At 48.6% G+C, this 19,599-nt stretch overlaps 7 protein-coding genes across 7 annotated transcripts; 3 read left to right on the forward strand and 4 right to left on the reverse strand.

Moving 5' to 3' along the window:
- Positions 1-367: 367 nt before the first annotated feature.
- Positions 368-2,175, reverse strand: GLAREA_09280 (Zn2/Cys6 DNA-binding protein; the record flags this gene model as incomplete). Its single annotated transcript, XM_008078241.1, has 3 exons — positions 368-1,868; positions 1,920-1,935; positions 2,079-2,175. The coding sequence occupies 3 exons, from the start codon at positions 2,173-2,175 to the stop codon at positions 368-370; spliced, it is 1,614 nt and encodes a 537-aa protein (XP_008076432.1).
- Positions 2,176-3,045: 870 nt separating this feature from the next.
- On the reverse strand, positions 3,046-4,259 carry GLAREA_09281 (uncharacterized protein; the record flags this gene model as incomplete). The annotated part of the gene is made up of 3 exons (XM_008078242.1): positions 3,046-3,762; positions 3,814-4,016; positions 4,100-4,259. 3 exons carry the CDS (start codon positions 4,257-4,259, stop codon positions 3,046-3,048), a joined length of 1,080 nt encoding a protein of 359 aa, XP_008076433.1.
- A 2,001-nt stretch (positions 4,260-6,260) lies between these two features.
- GLAREA_09282 (uncharacterized protein) lies at positions 6,261-9,317 on the forward strand (the record flags this gene model as incomplete). The annotated part of the gene is made up of 1 exon (XM_008078243.1): positions 6,261-9,317. One exon carries the CDS (start codon positions 6,261-6,263, stop codon positions 9,315-9,317), a length of 3,057 nt encoding a protein of 1,018 aa, XP_008076434.1.
- A 2,041-nt stretch (positions 9,318-11,358) lies between these two features.
- GLAREA_09283 (Dimeric alpha+beta barrel) lies at positions 11,359-11,841 on the forward strand (the record flags this gene model as incomplete). Its single annotated transcript, XM_008078244.1, has 2 exons — positions 11,359-11,517; positions 11,575-11,841. The coding sequence occupies 2 exons, from the start codon at positions 11,359-11,361 to the stop codon at positions 11,839-11,841; spliced, it is 426 nt and encodes a 141-aa protein (XP_008076435.1).
- Positions 11,842-12,639: 798 nt separating this feature from the next.
- On the forward strand, positions 12,640-15,168 carry GLAREA_09284 (uncharacterized protein; the record flags this gene model as incomplete). The annotated part of the gene is made up of 1 exon (XM_008078245.1): positions 12,640-15,168. One exon carries the CDS (start codon positions 12,640-12,642, stop codon positions 15,166-15,168), a length of 2,529 nt encoding a protein of 842 aa, XP_008076436.1.
- A 125-nt stretch (positions 15,169-15,293) lies between these two features.
- GLAREA_09285 (uncharacterized protein) lies at positions 15,294-16,088 on the reverse strand (the record flags this gene model as incomplete). Its single annotated transcript, XM_008078246.1, has 1 exon — positions 15,294-16,088. The coding sequence occupies one exon, from the start codon at positions 16,086-16,088 to the stop codon at positions 15,294-15,296; it is 795 nt and encodes a 264-aa protein (XP_008076437.1).
- An 847-nt stretch (positions 16,089-16,935) lies between these two features.
- On the reverse strand, positions 16,936-17,790 carry GLAREA_09286 (uncharacterized protein; the record flags this gene model as incomplete). The annotated part of the gene is made up of 1 exon (XM_008078247.1): positions 16,936-17,790. The coding sequence occupies one exon, from the start codon at positions 17,788-17,790 to the stop codon at positions 16,936-16,938; it is 855 nt and encodes a 284-aa protein (XP_008076438.1).
- Between the last annotated feature and the right edge of the window lie 1,809 nt (positions 17,791-19,599).

The following is a 19,599-nucleotide window of genomic DNA, read 5'->3' on the forward strand; positions in this document are numbered from 1 at the left end:
TGGAAGATCGAAATTCGTATGACTAATAGACTAAGGGTTGGTGAAGTTTGATTATTGCGGAGAATTTGAAAATATTTTTAGTGGCCTGAGATGGGAGGGATGGAGTTGTGTGGGGTGGTATTAATGAGGAATTTGTGACATGCTTGGTTTGTTGATGTGTATGTTTTGTTGGGTTGGTAGAGGTAATGTGGAGGATTTGGTTAGATAGTTTTACTAAATGTAGCTTATTAAGGAGTATACCCCTTTTGCTATTATAAGGTGGTATAATTCCAGTGTTGCAACACACTAGTGTTGATTACGAAGGTCATCAAATATACATATCTCCCCCGCTAAAACATAATTAACTATACTAGAACTAGTAAACGACTCATTTTAAACAAATACTCCTCTCCCACAAAACCTCCCGCCCTTCAACAACCTGCTTAACCCTAACATCAAACGTATCACCACTGACTTCAAAACCAGTAACCCAACACCTCCTCCCCTCATCTACATACCCCTCCCCATCTTCCTCTCCATCTCCATCCCCATCCCCATCTCCCAGCCCACAATCCACTCCATCCCCCTCCCCCTCAAGCCTCGCCATCCACGCACTAACCACCCCCACCGCACTCCCCAACACAAACCCACCCCCCCGTCTCGGCAACCTCGGAATCAACTCCAAAACCCTCCTCCTAGCCCCCCTCTCCTTAAACTTCAACGCCACAACCACAAGCGGCACCACCACCCTCACAGCAATAGCATATACCTCCCCTTTCCCTTCCTCACAGATAATCTCGATCATCCTAACAATCTCCCATAACTCCCCTGTGAACTTTCTGTACCAGGTATGCAAGGTGGGGGACGCGGTGCAGATCCAGAGGTAGTACGCGAGATAGTGGGCGCGGATCATGGCTGCGGCTTTGAGGTTGAATGAGCCGCGGGGCAGGGCGAGGGAGGTGGTGAGGAGGGGCGCGAAGGCAGCGGACCAGGTTTGCAGACGCGTGAGATGGGTGGTGAGTTCGCTTTCTATGGGTTCTGGGGAGGGATTGTGGTGGCGATCGTACATCCAGCGGAGGGCTTTGGCTACTATGACGATAACGGCTAGGCGTGCTTCTTTTAGATCGGTGTAATATTTTGGTATGGAGTGGGATATGGATTGTTCCAGGTATTTTGGGTTCAAGGAGAGTTTGGCGCCGCCGTCGATGAAAGCACCGGCTTCGATCTCGACGACGGTGAAGACCTCGAGGATGATGGGGTCGATGGGTTTCGGGTTGGGGGAGGTCATGTAGTTCTCAATCATCCCGATGCCAGATTGGACGAATGATTCCATGCTTTTGGCGTTGCCGTGGATGCCTTCGAAGGTCGCGTAGAGAATACATGCTAGGAGTCTTCTTTCAATCGAAGTTCCGCCGCGGAGAGTCGCGTTCTTGACGATGTCGATGGATTTGCTGTATTGGCGGTAGGCGATGGCTTTGTGTTGGCATTTTTCGTTGGGGTTGGGAGGGCGGACGAGGGAGAGGGAGAGGGCGCCGATGGCGGTTACTGCATAGCGGATTCCTGGGTCGGCTTCACTTACTTGAGGGACGAGTTGGGTCCAGATGTCTAGTTTGTGACAGCCGGCTAGGTGGATGGCGGTTTGGTCGATGTAGATTTTGAAGTGTCGATACTCTAGATCATTGTCGAAGAGTTTGGTGACAGGTGGAGGTTTGATAGATACCGGGGGATTTTGCAATACTATGGCATTCGTAGGGCTGGGCTTGGTGTTGTTGCTTAAAGGTGTTCGAGTTCGCCTTGATGGCGGGGCTTCGTAGCCATCACATTTGAGGTTTGAAGCGATGCAACGTTTACACTCTGGTTTCTGTTCATCGCATTTGAATTTCCGCTTTCTGTGTTCTTGTCAGAACCTTATACTTGGACTGAGTCTAGAGTGATCTTACTTGCAAGTAAGACAGCCTAGAACGAGCGAATTAGCAGTTACTTCTTATTGATCCTTTAAGGATGAATGAATAGATATGGTTAAACAGGGGTTGCAAGTAGAGCTTGATATCAAATCAAGGACACAATCAAGCCAACATTGTAGCAACTAATATATTTACCATTCTTGCTTCGCGGTGTGCTCCACCGCTGGCCCTTTGGTTTACCGCTCGCATCTTTGACCAGAAATGAGCTGCAGCCTGGATAACTCGACTGCATGATGCCTTTGCCCTCGTTACTCGAAGCTTAGCTATAAAGAAGTAACGTAGACATGCACGGAATGGGAGGCCTTGAAGATGGCCAAAATGTAAAATTCATGTAAAAGCGATGTCCAAAATATCTTGGGCGTTTACGGACGCAGCTGAAAATCATGTCAGATTCGGGATCACCGCTCCCCTGGAATTTACGACTGGGCCAATCAAATGCACATAATTGAGGCTGAGATCGGTGAGCTGCAGCAGTGTCACATCGTAGGGCTAGCACATGACCCGGCCGCTGGATACATAAACTTTACTTGAACCCAATGTTGAGTCGGTTGCACGAGAAGTCGTTGTTGTGTATCCAGCCTTGTACAACGACACCAAAAAGGCTCATCGCAAGGTTGACAAATAAATCGCTCATAGCACACTCGACTCAATCTAATGTTTCCACATCATTAATTGCACGAGTATCTTTTGCGCTAAACTGGGCTGGAAAGCACCCTTGTATCGACAGCCGAAAGCAAATCATGGAGGGGTTTCAACACGTGCAGTTTGACGCTCTTGCGAAATTACAAGCATGCATGTATCAGGTCAATGGTCTGCCGGTGTATACATATTGTAGTATTTGTGGATTGCTGCTAGTGCGGATATATGTACTGACTTAATCGCAAGAAACCATGTACATAACTTGCGGTAGACAGCATCATGACAACGATCGTCTGGCACTAACCGATGGCGAGGCTTTAGAGTCCAGATTGCACGTCGAACGTATATAAAAGAAAAGAAAGGTAACTAAAGCGAATGCTCCAAACCAAATCGCAAGCAAGAGAGCTTGGAATCATCATGAGACAGCGCTTTCAGGGTATCATCATAATTCATTACTTTCCAATCATAGCTCATCATCAGACTCCGTATCTGAACCATTATCAACGGGCGCTTCATTCGCCGCAGCTTTCTTGTGTTGAAATGGGAGCTCTCTTCGCGGAGGTGGAACAAAATCCTCCTTTTTGACTTCTGCAGCAGAGCTGGGCGGCTCATTCATTTCCTGACTATGAGCAGTCTTCCTGATCGGAGGTGGTACCGGCTCATCGTCCGAGTCTTCAGATGCTGTTAGATCTGGCTCTGGTGTCCGTCTTCCTTCGCCATCAGAATCATTGAGCACATCTGCCTCTTCCTCGACTTCCATCTTCTCGAAACCATCGTCTGATTCATCATCTTTGACTGCAAGTTTCCTTTTCCCTGATCGTGAAGGGCCAGCTGATCGAGAACGGGAGTCTCTACTCCTTGCTACTTCTTCTAGCTTTTCTGGGTCAATGTTGGATGCCGAGAGTAGTCGCTGCTGGTCTCTGATTTTGAGTTTCTTCTCGTTTAAAAGAATTGAGAACTTCTCGAGTAGTGCACTCTCATGGCTGGTTTTGAGCTTGACCAACTCGTCCATCCCTTCTTCCAATTTCTTGATTTGCGCATCTTTCTCTTCCATGCGCTTTTGTATGATATGTAATTCGTTGCTCGCTGTTTCTTTCGACTTGATAACGTTACCGCACCACTCGAATAAAGAAACCGGTTCATCGTCTGTCGCAGGAAGGGAAATCGTTCCTAGTTTTTGCTAAGACATGTAAGTTTGTTGATGAACAACCTGAAGTACAGGCATAACTACCGTGATACCCTCAATTCGCTTTTGTATTATGACCGTGAGCGAAACAGCCTTCCTCTCAACCTTTGCGATTGTCTCTATGCCTTGTAGAATATCCCCATTCCCCGGCGCAATCCCACGAAAAATAGACAACAATATATCCTCCCAATCATCCTGATTACACGGCGAATTCGTCGACTTGAGATCCGATATCTTCGAATGCCTTACTAAGTCCGTGATTAGCCTCGACTACAACGCATAAACATAATCTCCCCCACACCCGCACCGGTCGATCATAGGGCGGACTTACATGCAACCGAAAAGACAGTCTCCTCCTCTGTGCCAATCAACTTCAGATCCAGCTGCCGACGACCGGTAGATTCGACATGCAGCAGAACAAAATTGGCTTCGTTAGCGGGATGATCGGGTCGAGGAAGGCTGAGGACTGTGCTGAAGGGTTCCGACGACATGGTTTCTGAGAGGAGCGCCCGGGATGACGAGGGCTGAAACGTGGCGAGATTAGAGGTAGAAGTTGGTTGTGCGAAAGCAAGAATCGTTCTTCATCGTGATACTTGGGATGGTAGGAGGGGTTGTATTATTTACATGGATTTTGACGGTTGCCGAGTTGCTGCCTGTGAATTTCGTTTGTTGGGCTTGACGACGTGAGGAAACACGAAATGTACGCGAAAAGCATGAAGCTGGTGCCTTGACGCGACAATCGCACGTGACCTTTATCCAATATCAACTTGACACTTATGGCAATAGTAGCATACAATATACATGTTGGGTGAATGATGAAACAGAAGAAGAAAACAGTTACCAAGGTACCTGGGTCGCACAGAATTTCCAAGTTTTCATACTCATGATGGTAAGCGGATAAGAGTGAAGCCTCCTGTGTCTAGCTTCGAGGTCGCATTGTCAAAGGGATCAAATAAGCAATAGCAGCAATGATTACTCTGCTGCTAGTTTTCTCCTAAGCGTAAGAACAATATCCCATGGAATGTTCCTTCGCTTCACGACTCGCATCTGGAGAACAAAATCTTTTCGCAAGTATTGAAAGGGCACAGTTGAAGCCAGGAGTTTGTTTACTGTCTATTACTCTATCTGAAACCTTGCTTCCATGCTATAACGTGGCGGTATTGCAGGTTTTGCTTACCACACCTCGCATGCTGCGTACATATATAGGCATATGTGTACGAAGGAGGGCCGAACAGGTTTTAAAGGATGCTTGAAAAGGGTGTAGTAAGGAACTGTGCCGCGACTATGAGCCAGCCTCGAGCCAGCGGCAAGACAATAAACAGAAAAATGAATTGGTGTGGGAGAGAAGCGGCTTGAAGCAAGATTCTTAGCAGTACGTGATCAACAACAACATTTCGCAACTGAAAAGGATGAGAAGTTGTAAAATACGTCAACTAAGATGATCTATCTCACTAGTCAATGCTTTAAGCGCGTGTAAACTTATCAACCAACCAAATAAAAGATCGTACGTAGCACAAGCACAACGATTGCTAGCCGGAAAACGATCAACAACGAATGCCGTGATGAGATGTTGGGATTCGCACTAGGATTCAGATGTAACACCAACAATAACCAAACCTTGTAACTATCAGCGTGCATCGAATATCGCGATGACAGATCTGGCAACATCTTATACCTAGTAATGTATAACATGTATTGTGTTCCTACCAGTTGATCGTGGTGCAAGGAAAGACGTCGTACAATTGTTGCGGTACAATAACATAACACGAAATACACACGTAAAATTTTCGTATTCGACGCGACGAACCCACGTGATCCACTCTCGACGGCCGTGCGTCTTTCCAGTCCTCAAACTTTGGTTTGGGCGTTGGTGCGGGGACGTTTCCAGGGCAGCAGTGGTCTCCAGCTCGGGCCCTCGCCGAAAAAATCGAAACTTGGCCCTCAACCCAACCCAACCTCCCGTCGTCGAACTCCACGTCTCCCGACCCCGACCATCCATCCATTCCAGCCACCGACAATCGATACGAACAGCCCGCCACACCACAATCTCTGCACTCTGCATCTCCGACGACACCGGCTCTTTTCTTCAACAACATCGGTATACATTTCAACATCCCAACAAACCATCGGGTCGCGCAAGCACCATCCCAATAACAAACCGGCCCATCGGCCACAGGGAGAGAAGGGAAGGAACGCGACGATCAGCGGTGGAGGGATAGTGAAGACTGGCCAGCAAACCGAGAAAGTCTAATCCACCTCATCGCAAACAACTCATCACAATCGCACAAACACCAATCCTCGACCTTGTAACTCTCCACATTCACTATTTGCGACCTGTCACCTTCCTGCCACTATGAGTTTGCGACGTTGAACAGCGCGGCGATTGATGTGACTCGACAAATCAGCATCCTGCGGCAGCTTCCTTACTAACCTTTAGCAAAGCATCAAACTCGAATATACGCTCGTTTTACGTTCTTAAAAGCTTCGAAGGGATGGATCAATTAACTTTAAAGCCGCGCAAGGCGGTGGTGGAGGTACCAATAGAGAATTGGGATGATGACGATTTGGATTTCGGAGCGGACGACCTCAGCTTTGGAAGCAGCGCACCTTTGACCGCCGCAACGACCCAACATAGGGAGTCGGTATCTTCATCGCGCATGTCGATAAGATCAGATTGGGGGTCGAATCAAGGTGACGATGAAAGGCAGGTGCATCTGCCTGGGGACGACGAACGGTCGACGACGGATGCAATTGCGATGGCCAAGCGTGCGGGGATTCCTATACCAGAAAACGTACCTTCTTCGGCGCTGCTGGGAGGGACGATCAAAAAGCTCGGTGGAAAGAAGATTAAAAAGGTTGCTTCAAATGACTGGGATTGGGATGATCTGGAGCTGCCGGCGGATGGAGGATTGAAGATCAAGCAACCGGACGCCTCAAACTTTCCTGATGAACTACGCAAGATAAGCGGAGGTTCTATCCACACCAGTCCTTCGAAGCCACGTCTACAACCGGCTCCAAAATTCGACCTTAGTCCGAGACCAGAGCTCAAACCAAAAATCGCTTCAAGAAACCTTCTCGATGAATTCCGAGACCAGAATGAAGGCGACATGGACGACGACGATTTTGGAGGCAACACTCTGAAGGTTTCCAAGATTCGCGGTGGACGTACGCCACTTCCTCTCATCACTCCACCAACACCTCTCAAAACTCAAAGTGAGGCCATAGAGGCTTATGATGATTTCGAGGAAGACCTCCAATTCCCAAAAAATGGCGAACCATTCAAGCTGTCTACTCGTAGAGAAATTCCCAGAACACCAGCTGCTCACGGTACTTTGGACATCGATGACTGGGCTGGGGGTAGTCTTGGAACAAGATTTGGTGGAACTCGACGCGATGGCCGGTCAAACAGAAGTTCTTCAGCTTCTGCCCTTAGTCCAAGCGTGGCGAGCTCCCTGACTGTCGAGAGCGAGGACGAAGGACTTGACGGTCTCGTCTTACCCACCGGACCAATAGCTTTTGACGACATTCTCAAGAGACGCCAACAAAATCGTTCGCCAGATCACCAAACCCCCGAGAAGCAGGCAGCCAAGCGCGCCGAGGTCAAGGAAGATTTTATGACCGGCTTGGAGATTGGAGATGGCGATGTATTCGACTCTGGCAAACTTACTCTTAACCGCAACGTCAAGATGAAGACGACACGGCAGACTAGCCCAACCCGACCAAAGGCGGCTGTCTCGTTGACCTTCACCAACAAGCCAACACCCGCTCCTATCTCGCGCCTTCCTCGACCACTAGGTGGCCACGACCGTGCTCCTTCCTCTCTGGAGCCCGTCTCTGAAAGTGGAGGACCTATCGCGAGCCGCAACCGTCGGTCGCAGTCTAGAATTGGACATTCGGCACATTCATCAATTACAAGTATTGGTACGCCGACAACCCCATCTGCATCGTCTAATGCATTTCCACCTTCAACGCCACGGCGGCGGGATATTGGTTCAAAGCAGTCAAATCCTACACTTCGCAATGAGCCCACTACGACCAACGCTCAATTGCTAAAACTTAAACGGTCAATGCCAACCATGCGATCATATCCCCAATCGCCTGCGAAACCAATGGCAAGATATGAAAGACCGCCATCTCGATCGGATACCAGCAGTAGAGCACATAACGTGTCTCGGCCCAAGACTCCAGTTGAAAGAGATAGATCTGGAGCTGAATCAAGCTTGTCTCATGCCAGGCGAAACCCTATGCCATTCTTACCTGCTGGTGCCGGTGCTGCGACGAACAAATCTCACCATGTCACAATCACCACCAAGACGTCGCGTCATTTTCGTCGGAATGATTCTGAATCGTCAAACAACAGTCTAGAGTTACGGCCCTCCTCGCGTGCTGTATCACGGTCCACTATGAGATCTCCCAGCCCGAAGCGAAACTATCGTGGGGCCGAATTTATCGCAAACAGTGCTGCAGCGAAGCGTACTTTGACCAAACCGGTCAAAAACTCATATTTAGGTACTGGCCGCGAGCTCGACGAGTTTGACGACTTGCCTACGTCTCATGTCGTGGAAAAGAGATTCGTAAAAGAGCCGGTTGGTCGTGGTCCACCAAAGCTGTCCAATCTTAGGCCTAAGATCGCAACAGCTGCTCCTCCTTCTCGGACAAGTACACCTGCACCTTTGACTCCATACTCGCCCGCTAGGATGAATGATGGATTACCTCGATTTGCACGTGATACCACGGCCAGTCGCATGGCAAGAGAATACTCCTTGGCCCAACGAGCACCATCGGCATCTGGAGCACCTCTGGCAACTCTCACCAATCAATGGAAAGCCAAGGTGGCTGCGACGACGGGTTTGACAACCGCAACAGCCCACTCAGTAAGGCCGAAGAAGGCAAAGGGTCCACCCCAAAAACCTCACTTAATCAAGCCGCTTGGGAATCTCAACAACCCCAAATCCCTGAAAGGGATGTACTACAACCCTCAGACTTTCAGGTGGGAGGGTAATGAGAACGAGCTTTCCATGTTTGATGCGCCCGCTTCTTCTCCCTCGACAGCATCGATACCATCCCATATTTTCAAAGACGCCCATGTTTATCGCGAGAAGGAGAACACTACACCTCGTCCGGCTCTGATTCAGAACGTCAACTCAGCACAGAACGTTCAAGTTGTCGGAGGCATGGTCTTTGATCCAACCCGTATGTGCTGGTTGAAGATGCCCACCAAGAATGAGAATAAGAGTGACGCGGGTGACACCATGGACGGATTCGATGCTCTTGATGACGAAGAGGAAGACGTTTTCAAGGACGTGCCGGATCTCGAAGACACCAATACCAAAGACGTTGACGCCATGGGTCGTCCAAGTGAAGGTGCAATCTCCCTCGACGATTGGCTCGTCGGCGAAGAGTTCGATGTCGGTCCCGAGTTTGTCAGGAGACAACGGGAAGAAGAAGATAGATGGAGAAGGAAGTGCGAGAAGTGGATTACCACTGATCTCGTCCGTGGTGGAGATTCCTGGAGATGGAGTATCCGCGATGTTGTCAACGAGCAGTGAACAAAATTCAATCGCGTTCTGCGAAGCTTTTCATTGGTATATACAAAAACAGAAAAAGACTCGACGTACATTTTTCCCCCGTCTTGGCAACGACTGGCTAGGGGATATTCATAATTTGTACAGCACCATTCATTCATTCATTCTTTTATATATCCGGTTCTTTGCTGGAGTTGCGTTGGAGCTTGGTTGGACTTGGACTTGCATAGCGAGGGTGGTTTGTGGAGGGGTTGGACGGGTGTGGGGAGTTTTTTGGTACTTCTTTTTTTGAAGGGGTGGTAGATTGGTGGATTGGATTGGATTGTTTTATGTTTTAGGGGTTATAGGGGAAGAGGGGGGTTGGTGATTGTTTTTAGGATGGAGGAGAGGGGTAGGGATAGATGAAGGGGAAGGGTATAGAGGAAGCCGAAAGGCAGGGGAAAAGAAATGAAAGGGATTGCTTTGAAAAAAGATGAAAAGAAAAGTAGAAAGATGATATATTATACCATAGCGATAGCGATAGGTATTTTAGGTTTTGAATCAAAGGTGGTCATATTTACTTGGCTTTTTTTCTGGTTAGGGGGTGGTGTGAAGGGGGGATATTGAGATTCGAAAGTTTTGTGAGCTTTCGATTGGGATGTGAGGTTGGATGAATATCGGGTTGGATGTGTAGCGCGAAATTGAGATTAGGGGTATGGATTTGGGGGTAAAATCCGTGTCCGTTGTGATGTGTGGGGAGTGAGACGCGATGTAGGATGGGAAGGTGGATGGTAGGTGGGTAAGTAAGGTATGAGGATTCGGTGAGGTGGATGTGGAGGTTTGTGCGGAGGGAGTGGAGTTGAGAGTTGAGAGTTGGGTTCTGGGGGGTTGTTGAGGGGTTCTGGGGGAGAGGGGGGGAGAGGGTGAGGGGTGGTATGCTAGGGATGTAAAGCTTGGTACCTAGGTGGTGTGTGAGTTTGATGGGGATCGGGGTGGAAAGAAGCGGGGGATGGGTGTGGGTTTTGGTTGGTATTCTTGATTAATGGAGGCTGAGATTGGTTTATGGTGCTAGAATGTAGACGCTTTGGAATGTAGGGTTAGGGGAACGGGGAAGGGGAATTGGTTGTTAGATGGTTGTCTTTTATTGGGTGCGAAGTCAAACATTTATATAGGATATTTCGTAGAATTAGAATAGTTGTGGCTGAGGGGGAGGGGGGGGTTAAAATACCGCGTTTTTGTTCGTGGTGGAAGGAGGTGGGGAGATATTGGTGTGGGAGATGTGTTGAGATGTTACTTAAGCAAGGTTGGGATATGATTGTTTGATACTTCTGATATGTCTGTGGTGTACTGATAGCTTTAGGTGTTGTTGGATTTGGTGGTTGGTCCTGGGTAATTACGTGCATGGAGCTGTTGGTGATGTGTGGTTGGTGATGTGTATGTAGTTGGTGAAATGTAGTTGGTTTTTTGTCATCCAATTGTCGTTATATGTTCTCCTCTATGTGCCACTTAATTACCCTATTCGTAAACAAGAGCCGTTCTAGGCTACCTAGATAGTCTTAAAACGCTAGACTTACGGAATCGTTAGAATATTTTTATTATTGTGTCTTTATACTACGTCTACTAAAAACGATATTGCTATAGTAAGAGGCTTGGAATTCAAGCGTGTATAAAATTAAGTAGGGACGAGGTACTCTAGGCTGTTTAGGGGTGTTTGTGAGTAGGGCTGGAATAAGATCAGTTTAAACGGAGTAATTAAGTAGATTTGTGGACGAATAGGGTATTCTATTGGTAAACACCACCCAATTCACGAATGCGGTTGTTCACGAACGTATGCAGTTGGCGAGAAGTATCACGCTGACCGCATACCACAACAACCAACCTCCAATAACTCTCCCAAGCAATTGACGTAAAACAACAGAAGACCCTCCCTAATTCCCCACCTGGGTATCCTATAAGCCAATTGACGTAAAACAACAAAACATCCCACTTCCTCAGTCACTAACCGGTCCGCCTATTTAACCCCACCCACCCACCAGCTACCGAATTCCCAAATCACTTACTCATTCTCAGCTTTCCACCGCGAAAAATGTCTTCCCCACCCCAGGGCCCACGTCTCAAGTACTCCATAACCCACTACCGCAAGCCCGGGCGCAGCCACGACGACTTCATAAACTGGATCGTCAAAACCCATCTCCCCAAAGCGCTGCCCGTGTTTAAGAAACACGGGATCCTAGGCTACTCGCTCGTTTGCTCCCCCTCCCCTCCTTCCCTTCCCTTTCCTCACCCATCTAACGTCATCTAGTTCGTCACCCCCGCAGCCCTCAACATCGATTTGAAACCGCAATTCGCAACCCTGCGTCCCACGTGGGAGTTTGCGGAGTTCGACTGCTTTATCGAGTACATCATCCCGAGTTTTGAGTGTGTGAAGGCCGTGATGATGGACGCCGAATGGGCGGAGGCGGTGGCGGATCAGGAGGAGTGGGTTGATGTGCCGAGGGCGTTGGTTAGTATGGGGTTTGTGACGGCGTATTTGGAGGAGGGGAGGGAGGTGGGGGAGTTGAAGTCGTAAGCAGATTGTATCGAGGAAGGTTGTTATACTCAGGGTATGGTGGTAGGAAGGGTAGAAAATGGGGTGTTATGGATTAGATGCCATTCCGTATTAAGCCCCGCGACACGTGCCTTATATACTTGTGTACAAAATCATTCGAGATACGCGGAATTGAAAACCTAAAATTCGCACGTAAACGCTACTATATCTATTCTGACATTCGTCTGACCAGCCAACTCATCACCCCCGCCCCGCCCGTAAATTACCCTGTTCCTGTAATGATACGGACATATATCGAAACCACCTAACCGAACCGAGGATGCAACCTCGAATCGCATGGCCTTAGATATTATCCGTATCATCTAACGATAAATAGAGCGATAGCTATTAACATCTCTACTTTTCAAATAATAAAATCTATAGTGTTCGCTATTCGAAATTCTCGATAATTTAAAATATATAACTTACTCGGTCTACTCTACTATAGTACGGGATTAAGCTATAAAAAAACTACTTTTATAGATAAGTAAGTTTTATAATTGCATTCTTCTACCTATTATAATATAGTGAACAAAGTCTCGAATTTACCACTAAGTATATTAGAAATTCTCTTTCTTTAGATATATAAGTCTAAATTCTTTCTTACTATCTACACGATCTTTGCATATACTGTAGCGACTACAGCTAAGTTTTGATAGGTTACTAAGCGATGCTTAACGCTCCCGAGTCTTCGACACCCATAACTCGGTTTCTTCGTCTACAGTAGCACCCGATGATTATAACGAAATATATACCACTTGATCCGTTAATTTGAGCTCAATGTCTACTTCTGATCCTCTCACCATCGCGCCATCCGAGAGTTCATCGGACGGCACTATTCCAGTAATTGAACAAATCGAAGCCTTGCTCTCCCCAGCCTCACCCGCTTCCAACCCATCCTCGACGCGGTCTCAAAAGATCCAGGTTGTTCAAACCCTACTTGAAACAGTTGATTTAGGCCCACGGAAACCTCAAATCCTGGAACTGCTTGCCGCACGATGCTATGAGCAGTATGTAGCTGTAAATGAATGGGCCGCACTGGAGAGCGCAATCGACTATTACGGCGAACTCATACGCGACACCGCAGAAGACGATTTGGCGACGTCCTCTCGCTTGGGCGAGGCGTATGCTCGTTGCATGCAGAATCGCTTTATGAGGGGCCGAAAGGAGAAAGATCTGGGACAGGCTATCAGCTTTGCAGCCGAGTCGGTCGAGAGAACGAGGGCAGCTGGTGTGGATTCTACGGTCTTAGCGGACCGACTAGGAACGCTGTGGTTATGTCTTTTTACAAAGGTTCATCAACTAGATGACAGTACCACGGAAGACTTTGATCGGATGATACAAAGCGCAGAAGAGGCTGACACTGTAGCACGAGCACACCCGAGTGACATCTCGAAAGTGGTTGAAGCAAAGAGTAATCTGGGATTAGCTTATCAGATCAAATGGGATCAGAGACGAGACTTGGAAAGCCTGGCTACAAGCGTAGCTCTCGGCCGTGAAGTTTTGGACCAGCTGCCCAAGGATGCGGATACCGATGCGCGAATAGCGGCTCTCTCTAACCTCTCCTTCCGTCTACAGAGAGTATATCTCTGCTATGTTGTCGATGAAGAGCTTCCCACGGGGATGGAATCTTTGGATGGCGAGACGCTCCTGGATGACGCTCTCGAACATCTCTCCGAATCGGCGTTGCTTCACGGTGAACGCACGCTCTCGGTCCCAGAGAATATACTGACCTTCGTCATGTATATACGCAACTTCCCAGTCTCCTATAGGGGTGCTATGCTCGGACGGTGCGCAAATGTCCTTCGCATCGGCGTCAAAATCATCAAAGACTACTGCAGTGTCGCCTCTCAAGAGGACCAGAGGGACTGCCTCAGTACATTCTATGGCATTTCACGCTACGCGACTTCTGCGGCTTTACAGAGCGGGGAAACTCCCTACCAAGCTCTTCAGCTACTAGAAGAAGGAAGAACGGTTGCGTTAACGCTGCAAGAAGAAATCGCAGACGCTGATACTATAACATTGCACGATGAGAGCCTTGCAGATGAATATTCTGAAGCTTTGCACACTTTCCGAGCTTCTTTCACCAACCAGGTATCCTTCCACGAAAGGAAGTCTGGCATGGAACGACTAGCGAAGCTACAAGACCGTATTAGACAGATCCCAGGAATCCTTGGGGGGCCAGAGCGACTGAGTGAGAGGCTATTGCTCGAGATGGCTCAAGATAGAGATATCGTGGTAGTCAGCTTGACAGACCTTCGCAGTGATGCCATTCTCATCACCAAAGCTGGCCTTCGCGTTGTTCCCCTACCTAGTCTGGATGAGTGGCAGCTTTCGGAAGATAGCTGGGAGATACAGACGGGTCTTGCCACAGAGGAGGATCAAGAAGAAGTGTTTCACGACCTCCACGCGAATCTCTCCAAGCTATTGCGAGACTTGTGGAGGAATCTCGTCAATCCAGTCCTCCGAGATCTCGGGCACCTTCAGACTTTGTCGAAGAGTGACTCGTGGCCGCGCATCGTGTGGATTCCGACGGGCATTCTTTGCTTATATCCGATCCATGCTGCTGGGTTGGGCTTGCACAAAGAGGCCAACGCGATGAACAGAGTCATCTCATCCTACGCATCGAGCTTGTCGAGCTTGCTTCGACTTCACGAAAACGAGGGGAGAGGAGCCAGCTTGGACGGCCCAACCAAGGTTGCCATCATGGCCATGCCAGAAACCGTAGATCGCCAGCCACTAGACCTGAGCCTCCAAGAGGCCGCGGCCATCACTCGAGCTTTTCCAGACTCAGAACTCCTCGTCAATCGAACTACAGAAGATGTGCTCGAGGTAATTGCGCGGCAGCCTCAGATTGTGCACTTTACGTGCCATGGCGAAGTAGACTACGATCAACCGCTCTTGAGCAAATTGCTGACGAGGGACTGGCAGACCAGCCCGCTCACAGTTGCGCAGCTTCAGGTTCTCAACATCGAGAGATCCCGATTGGCATTTCTGTCTGCGTGCTTCACGGCCAATGCAGGGGTGGAAAATATGCAGGACGAAAATAATCACCTTGCTGGAGCCTTGCATCGGGCGGGATTCCCCAGCATTGTAGGGTCTCTTTGGTACGTGGGTGAGGAGGCGGCGTTGGAAGTGACTAGACGCTTTTATGAAGAGCTGGCGAAGGAAGAGCAGGAGTGGCCAGAGCATGTGGCTAAAGCATTGCATTTTGCGATATTAGACTTCCGAGAAACAACCCGTACTGCTGGCAATAAGATGAGAGGAGATCCCGTGAGCTGGGCGCCATTCTCGTACTTTGGAGGATAGCTTGAGGTTGGAACTGCGGCTTTGTTCTGCACAGAGAGAATGTGTTTTGATTTAAGGACCTATTTGCTTATTAGTTTGATCTTTTTGTAGTTAATATTGCTAATTATCAATATCCATAAGTCAAGTCATTCGTTGTCATCATCATCATCATCCTCGTCGTCCCGTCTAAGCAGTTCTACAAGCTCATCAAGTCCAACGTCCTCCAACTTGATATTCAGCACTTTGTCCTCTTCCAGCTGGCTACCTTTAACTCTCTGATGAGACCAACGCCAGCTTGCATCTCCCTCCAGAGTAGGATTTCCCGCCAGATCAATCTTACCACGCAACCTCTGCACCTGAACTCCAAAAACCCCACTCACCATCCCCGTCGACTTCGCAAACCGATCCACCGACACCTCCCCCTTCAAATGCAGCGGAATCTGCGCCGTCGTCTCCAGAGGCAACGTCAGATAGGCGCCCGCCCCGCCCTCCTTCAGCACCGCTCTCTTGAAATCCGCAGCGCACAGCACCTGCAGACCGATAACAAAATAACAGGGCGTTTTGTGCACGACCATATTCTTGATCCACGCGCGGGCGTCCTCGTCCGCCGTCACGCGCTTGAAAACGTCCGTCGCGTTCTTCAGCGCGTGGTATTCGAGCTTTGCGGCTTCGATGGAGAGGAGCGTCGTGGTGCGGCCGTGGAATCGGGAGCCAAGGTACTTGGTGAGCCCGACGTCGAAGCGGCCGCGCGTGTCTAGTGAGACGATGGTGCTGTATGGCGCTTCGGCGGCGACGTGGGCTTTGTCGTCGTCGGTGACGAGTGTGCAGCCTTTCGTGTAGGTGTCGGCGTTGGGACTGAGCGGGTTCCGCAGGAGTTGTCCTAGGGAGAGGAGTTCTGAGGGGAAGACTTTGGGAAGGAGGACGGTGTCGAGCGAGGGCATTTCAATAAGTATGAAGTTGGTAGAATAATCTCTAATTTTATATCTATATGTTGGGAAGAAATCCTCGTTTGACGTTCTGCCGATTTAACTAAATTTGAAGCTGAAAATCAGAGCGAAGATGTACTGTTTACTATTTGTCAAAGTCAAGGTATTAGAGGTAGTTGGGACCGCGGTCCTTAAAACTTACCGTAAGCCTGAGGACGTAGCATTCTATCTACCTAAGTACCTAGGTAATCTCTTAGTTACATTTTTGAAACTCATATTAATCCTAGTTAGCTTAAACTAGTTCTAGACTCAGTACATTTTTATCATCCTCTATAAAACTATTCATTCTAGTAAATTAATGTAGACTCTACATACGAGCGAGTTTACGAGAGCTGCTTCTTAAACTAAACTATCACTAACAACCACATCTCCATATCCTCTACCGTTTTTAGGATAACTTCCTATAAGGACTAACAGATCACCAGTATCCATAGTCACATTACAACTAGACGCCACAACAGCACCTACACAAGCAATTGATTGCAATATATGCATCAAACTTCTCTCTCAAAAAAAGAACATGGAATTCTCCTATCTACACACAATTACAATCTCGCTATGTAACACCTCTCACCAAAAAGTGGAAATATTTATCTAATGAAGAATCCGGCAAACGCTATAAGTAAATCCATCACAGCGCTCGCTATGCCATCAATTTAACAAAGGAAAGAAATACCGCAAAATTGGGGTTATAATGAGAATCTTGCTACCGCTTCTTCACGTCCTATATATCCATCTCACGCTCAGATAAACAATATCATTCGCCCGCTCGCTCGCTCATAAAGTGGTATGCACACCCCGCTCAAAAGTTCGAACTTGCATTCACATTCCCCCTCGCCGCCGGATTATGATACGTCTCCAGCGTACTCTGGAACGGATTCGCGGCAGCCGGCGACCCAGACGAGCTTGGTTTCTCGCCCGGCGCGCTCCCGAAGCCCGTACCCATCAGGTCGTCCGACTCATCAGGCGTGTTCTTCTTGCGTCCCCAAATCCTCCAGGCGACGATGAACAGACCGGCTAGGATAGCGGCACCACCGATCCCGACAACGACGCCGATAATGGTGTTGCGCGTGCCGGTCGACATCCCTTTGTCTTTGTTGCTCGTGTTGTTGGTCGTGGCTGCGGCCGAGTTGGCGGCTGCTGCTGCGCTGGTGGCGGATGCAAAGGCGGCGGTGTCGGTTGAAGAGGAGGTTTGTGTTATGGTGCTGCCGCTGACGGTTTGGAGGGAGGTGACGACGACGACGGTGGGGGTGATGGTGGAGGTATTGATTAGAGATACGGAGGAGGAGGTCGAGGTGGAGGTTTTAGTTGAGGTTTTCGATGAGGTTGTGGGAGAGGTTGCTGGGGTTGTCGGCGTGGTTGTTGGTGTGGTATTCGTCGTGGGAGTAGCAACTGGAGTTGGTGTGTTTGGGGTGGGTGTGGGTGTATTTGGTGTCGTCGTAGGAGTAGGCGTCGGCGATGTCGTGGGAGGTGTCGTTGAGGGTGACGGCGCTTGAGTCGGCGTGGATGATGGAGATGTCGTTGGACTACTCTCAGGAGTCTCTACCACACTCGTAGGTACCGTGTTGCCCGTTCCCACCGATGAACTTTGCTGTCGAACAAATACGGCTCCTCTCGCGTCCACGACTGACGCCTGGGCGATGCCGATGATGGCCATGACTGCCACCAGTCGGAGTTGGGATTTTGATAGCATGGCGATGTCTTCGCGATGTCTTCGCGATAAAGTTTTGGTTGACGAAGTATGACGTTCCGAAGATGAGATGTGTTTCCCCTTCCTTTCTATCCGCGTATGACTGTCGCGGATTGGGATCGATCGATGAATGTCCTTATTATTGTTGATTCGTCCCTATTATTGACGTCGTGACGAAGAAACCGATCTGAATTGTCGGGTATAGTATACGTGAATAGTCGAAAAAAGAAACAAGAACAATGGCTGATGAATGGTTGCAACAAAGAAAGAAGTTAGAGCGAATGTGTGGTTTGTCGAGAGAAGGGGTGAGCGAGAGGAGTTCGTATTTGACGGAGAGGCGACCAGGCGGGAGAGGATTCGGTCGCAGGTTTTTCGCAGCCCAGAACTTTCTCTGCAAATCAATTTGCGGGCCGCTGCTCGATACGAAGTTCGAACGGTCAGCAAAGACCCTGAAAATAGCACCTTTGGCAGGTCAGCTACGCCTGATTAGGCTCAGCTGAGGCAGGAATTGCATTTTTCAGGCACGAAATGGTCAGCCACAGGTAAAGCCACACTTTAATTCCCGTGCAGCTCCCGGCAATGGATGGGAAGTGCCAGCGCAGTGCAGTCTCCCGTCACTTGGTAAATAGCCAACCGCGCGTGAAATGCAGCGTTGGCCCAACCAACATTCTTTCATCCTCACCACATTCTAGAAACACGAAACAAACACATCCAGTTTCCATTCCGACGCCAGCAGATTCTCTTTGTTTACCACCCATTCAAACTTTTCCGTGGCTCGTCTTTCTCCGCTGCATCCGGTGAGCTCGCTTGTCCTCCTCTAACAGGACGACTGTGGAAACAAAGGCATAAACGCGGCCGAGTCCGATGGTCTGGATACCAATCATTTATATTGTTCGACGCTCCACCGGCGCACCGAGTTCGTATCACTGTGAAGGCGTCACCACACAAGAAAGAGTTGAGGTCACAAAAGATGTCTCCAAGAAGTCTTTTTGGAAAGTTACTGCAGATCTGATCGTCGTCGATATTATGGTTGATACTGTTCGTGGATTCGTTACCCCTCGATGGCCTCAAACCCTTCGAGTTTGGTCCTGGGCGAGGGGTTCGAATTTTGAGGGGTTGATGACGTCGAGTCCTGAAGTCCTTGAGCTTGAAACTCGATGGGGGATGAACATGCTTTGTGAAGTCCTGTTCTCTTAAGTCTTCTTCAATTCCTATGAACGTCTCTAGACTCAAGTCATCCTCGTTGACGCCTCAAGCTCAAGCTCGCTTACGAAGACTCAAGATCTTGTCACCAGTATCTTTCGTTTTTCTGGCGTTCAATTACAGAGCGCTGTAGTTAAATCGTCTCGACTATCAACGTTTCCTGACTGTTCTGTGTTACTACTGTTTCCGATGGTTCTGGCAGGTCGAGTGACGCTGCCAGTTTTGCTACCACCCTTTCTTACTCTTGAAATTTGGATTTTCTTTTTAGAATAAACATTTACATTTCCTCACAATTGTATCACAGATTCATGTTCGGCAGAATCATAAATCATCTCTCATCCTATCAATATCAGCCAGTAGAGGATAAGAGTAGATGAGGAGGTCGGTCACGTGAGTGGTACTTCACATGAGCAAGTTATTTCATCGCCCGAGAGATTCTCTCCTGGGAAACTGATTGGCAAAATTGGAAAATACAATATTGAGTGAATGCTCTTCTTGTAAAATTCGCTTTTACTTCTTCTAGTATCACGTTTCTGGTTAGACCCACCGTCTGCGGGAATCCTAAGAAGTTCA

This window comes from Glarea lozoyensis, assembly GCF_000409485.1.
Source record: "Glarea lozoyensis ATCC 20868 chromosome Unknown GLAREA1, whole genome shotgun sequence".
Lineage (NCBI taxonomy): Eukaryota > Fungi > Ascomycota > Leotiomycetes > Helotiales > Helotiaceae > Glarea > Glarea lozoyensis.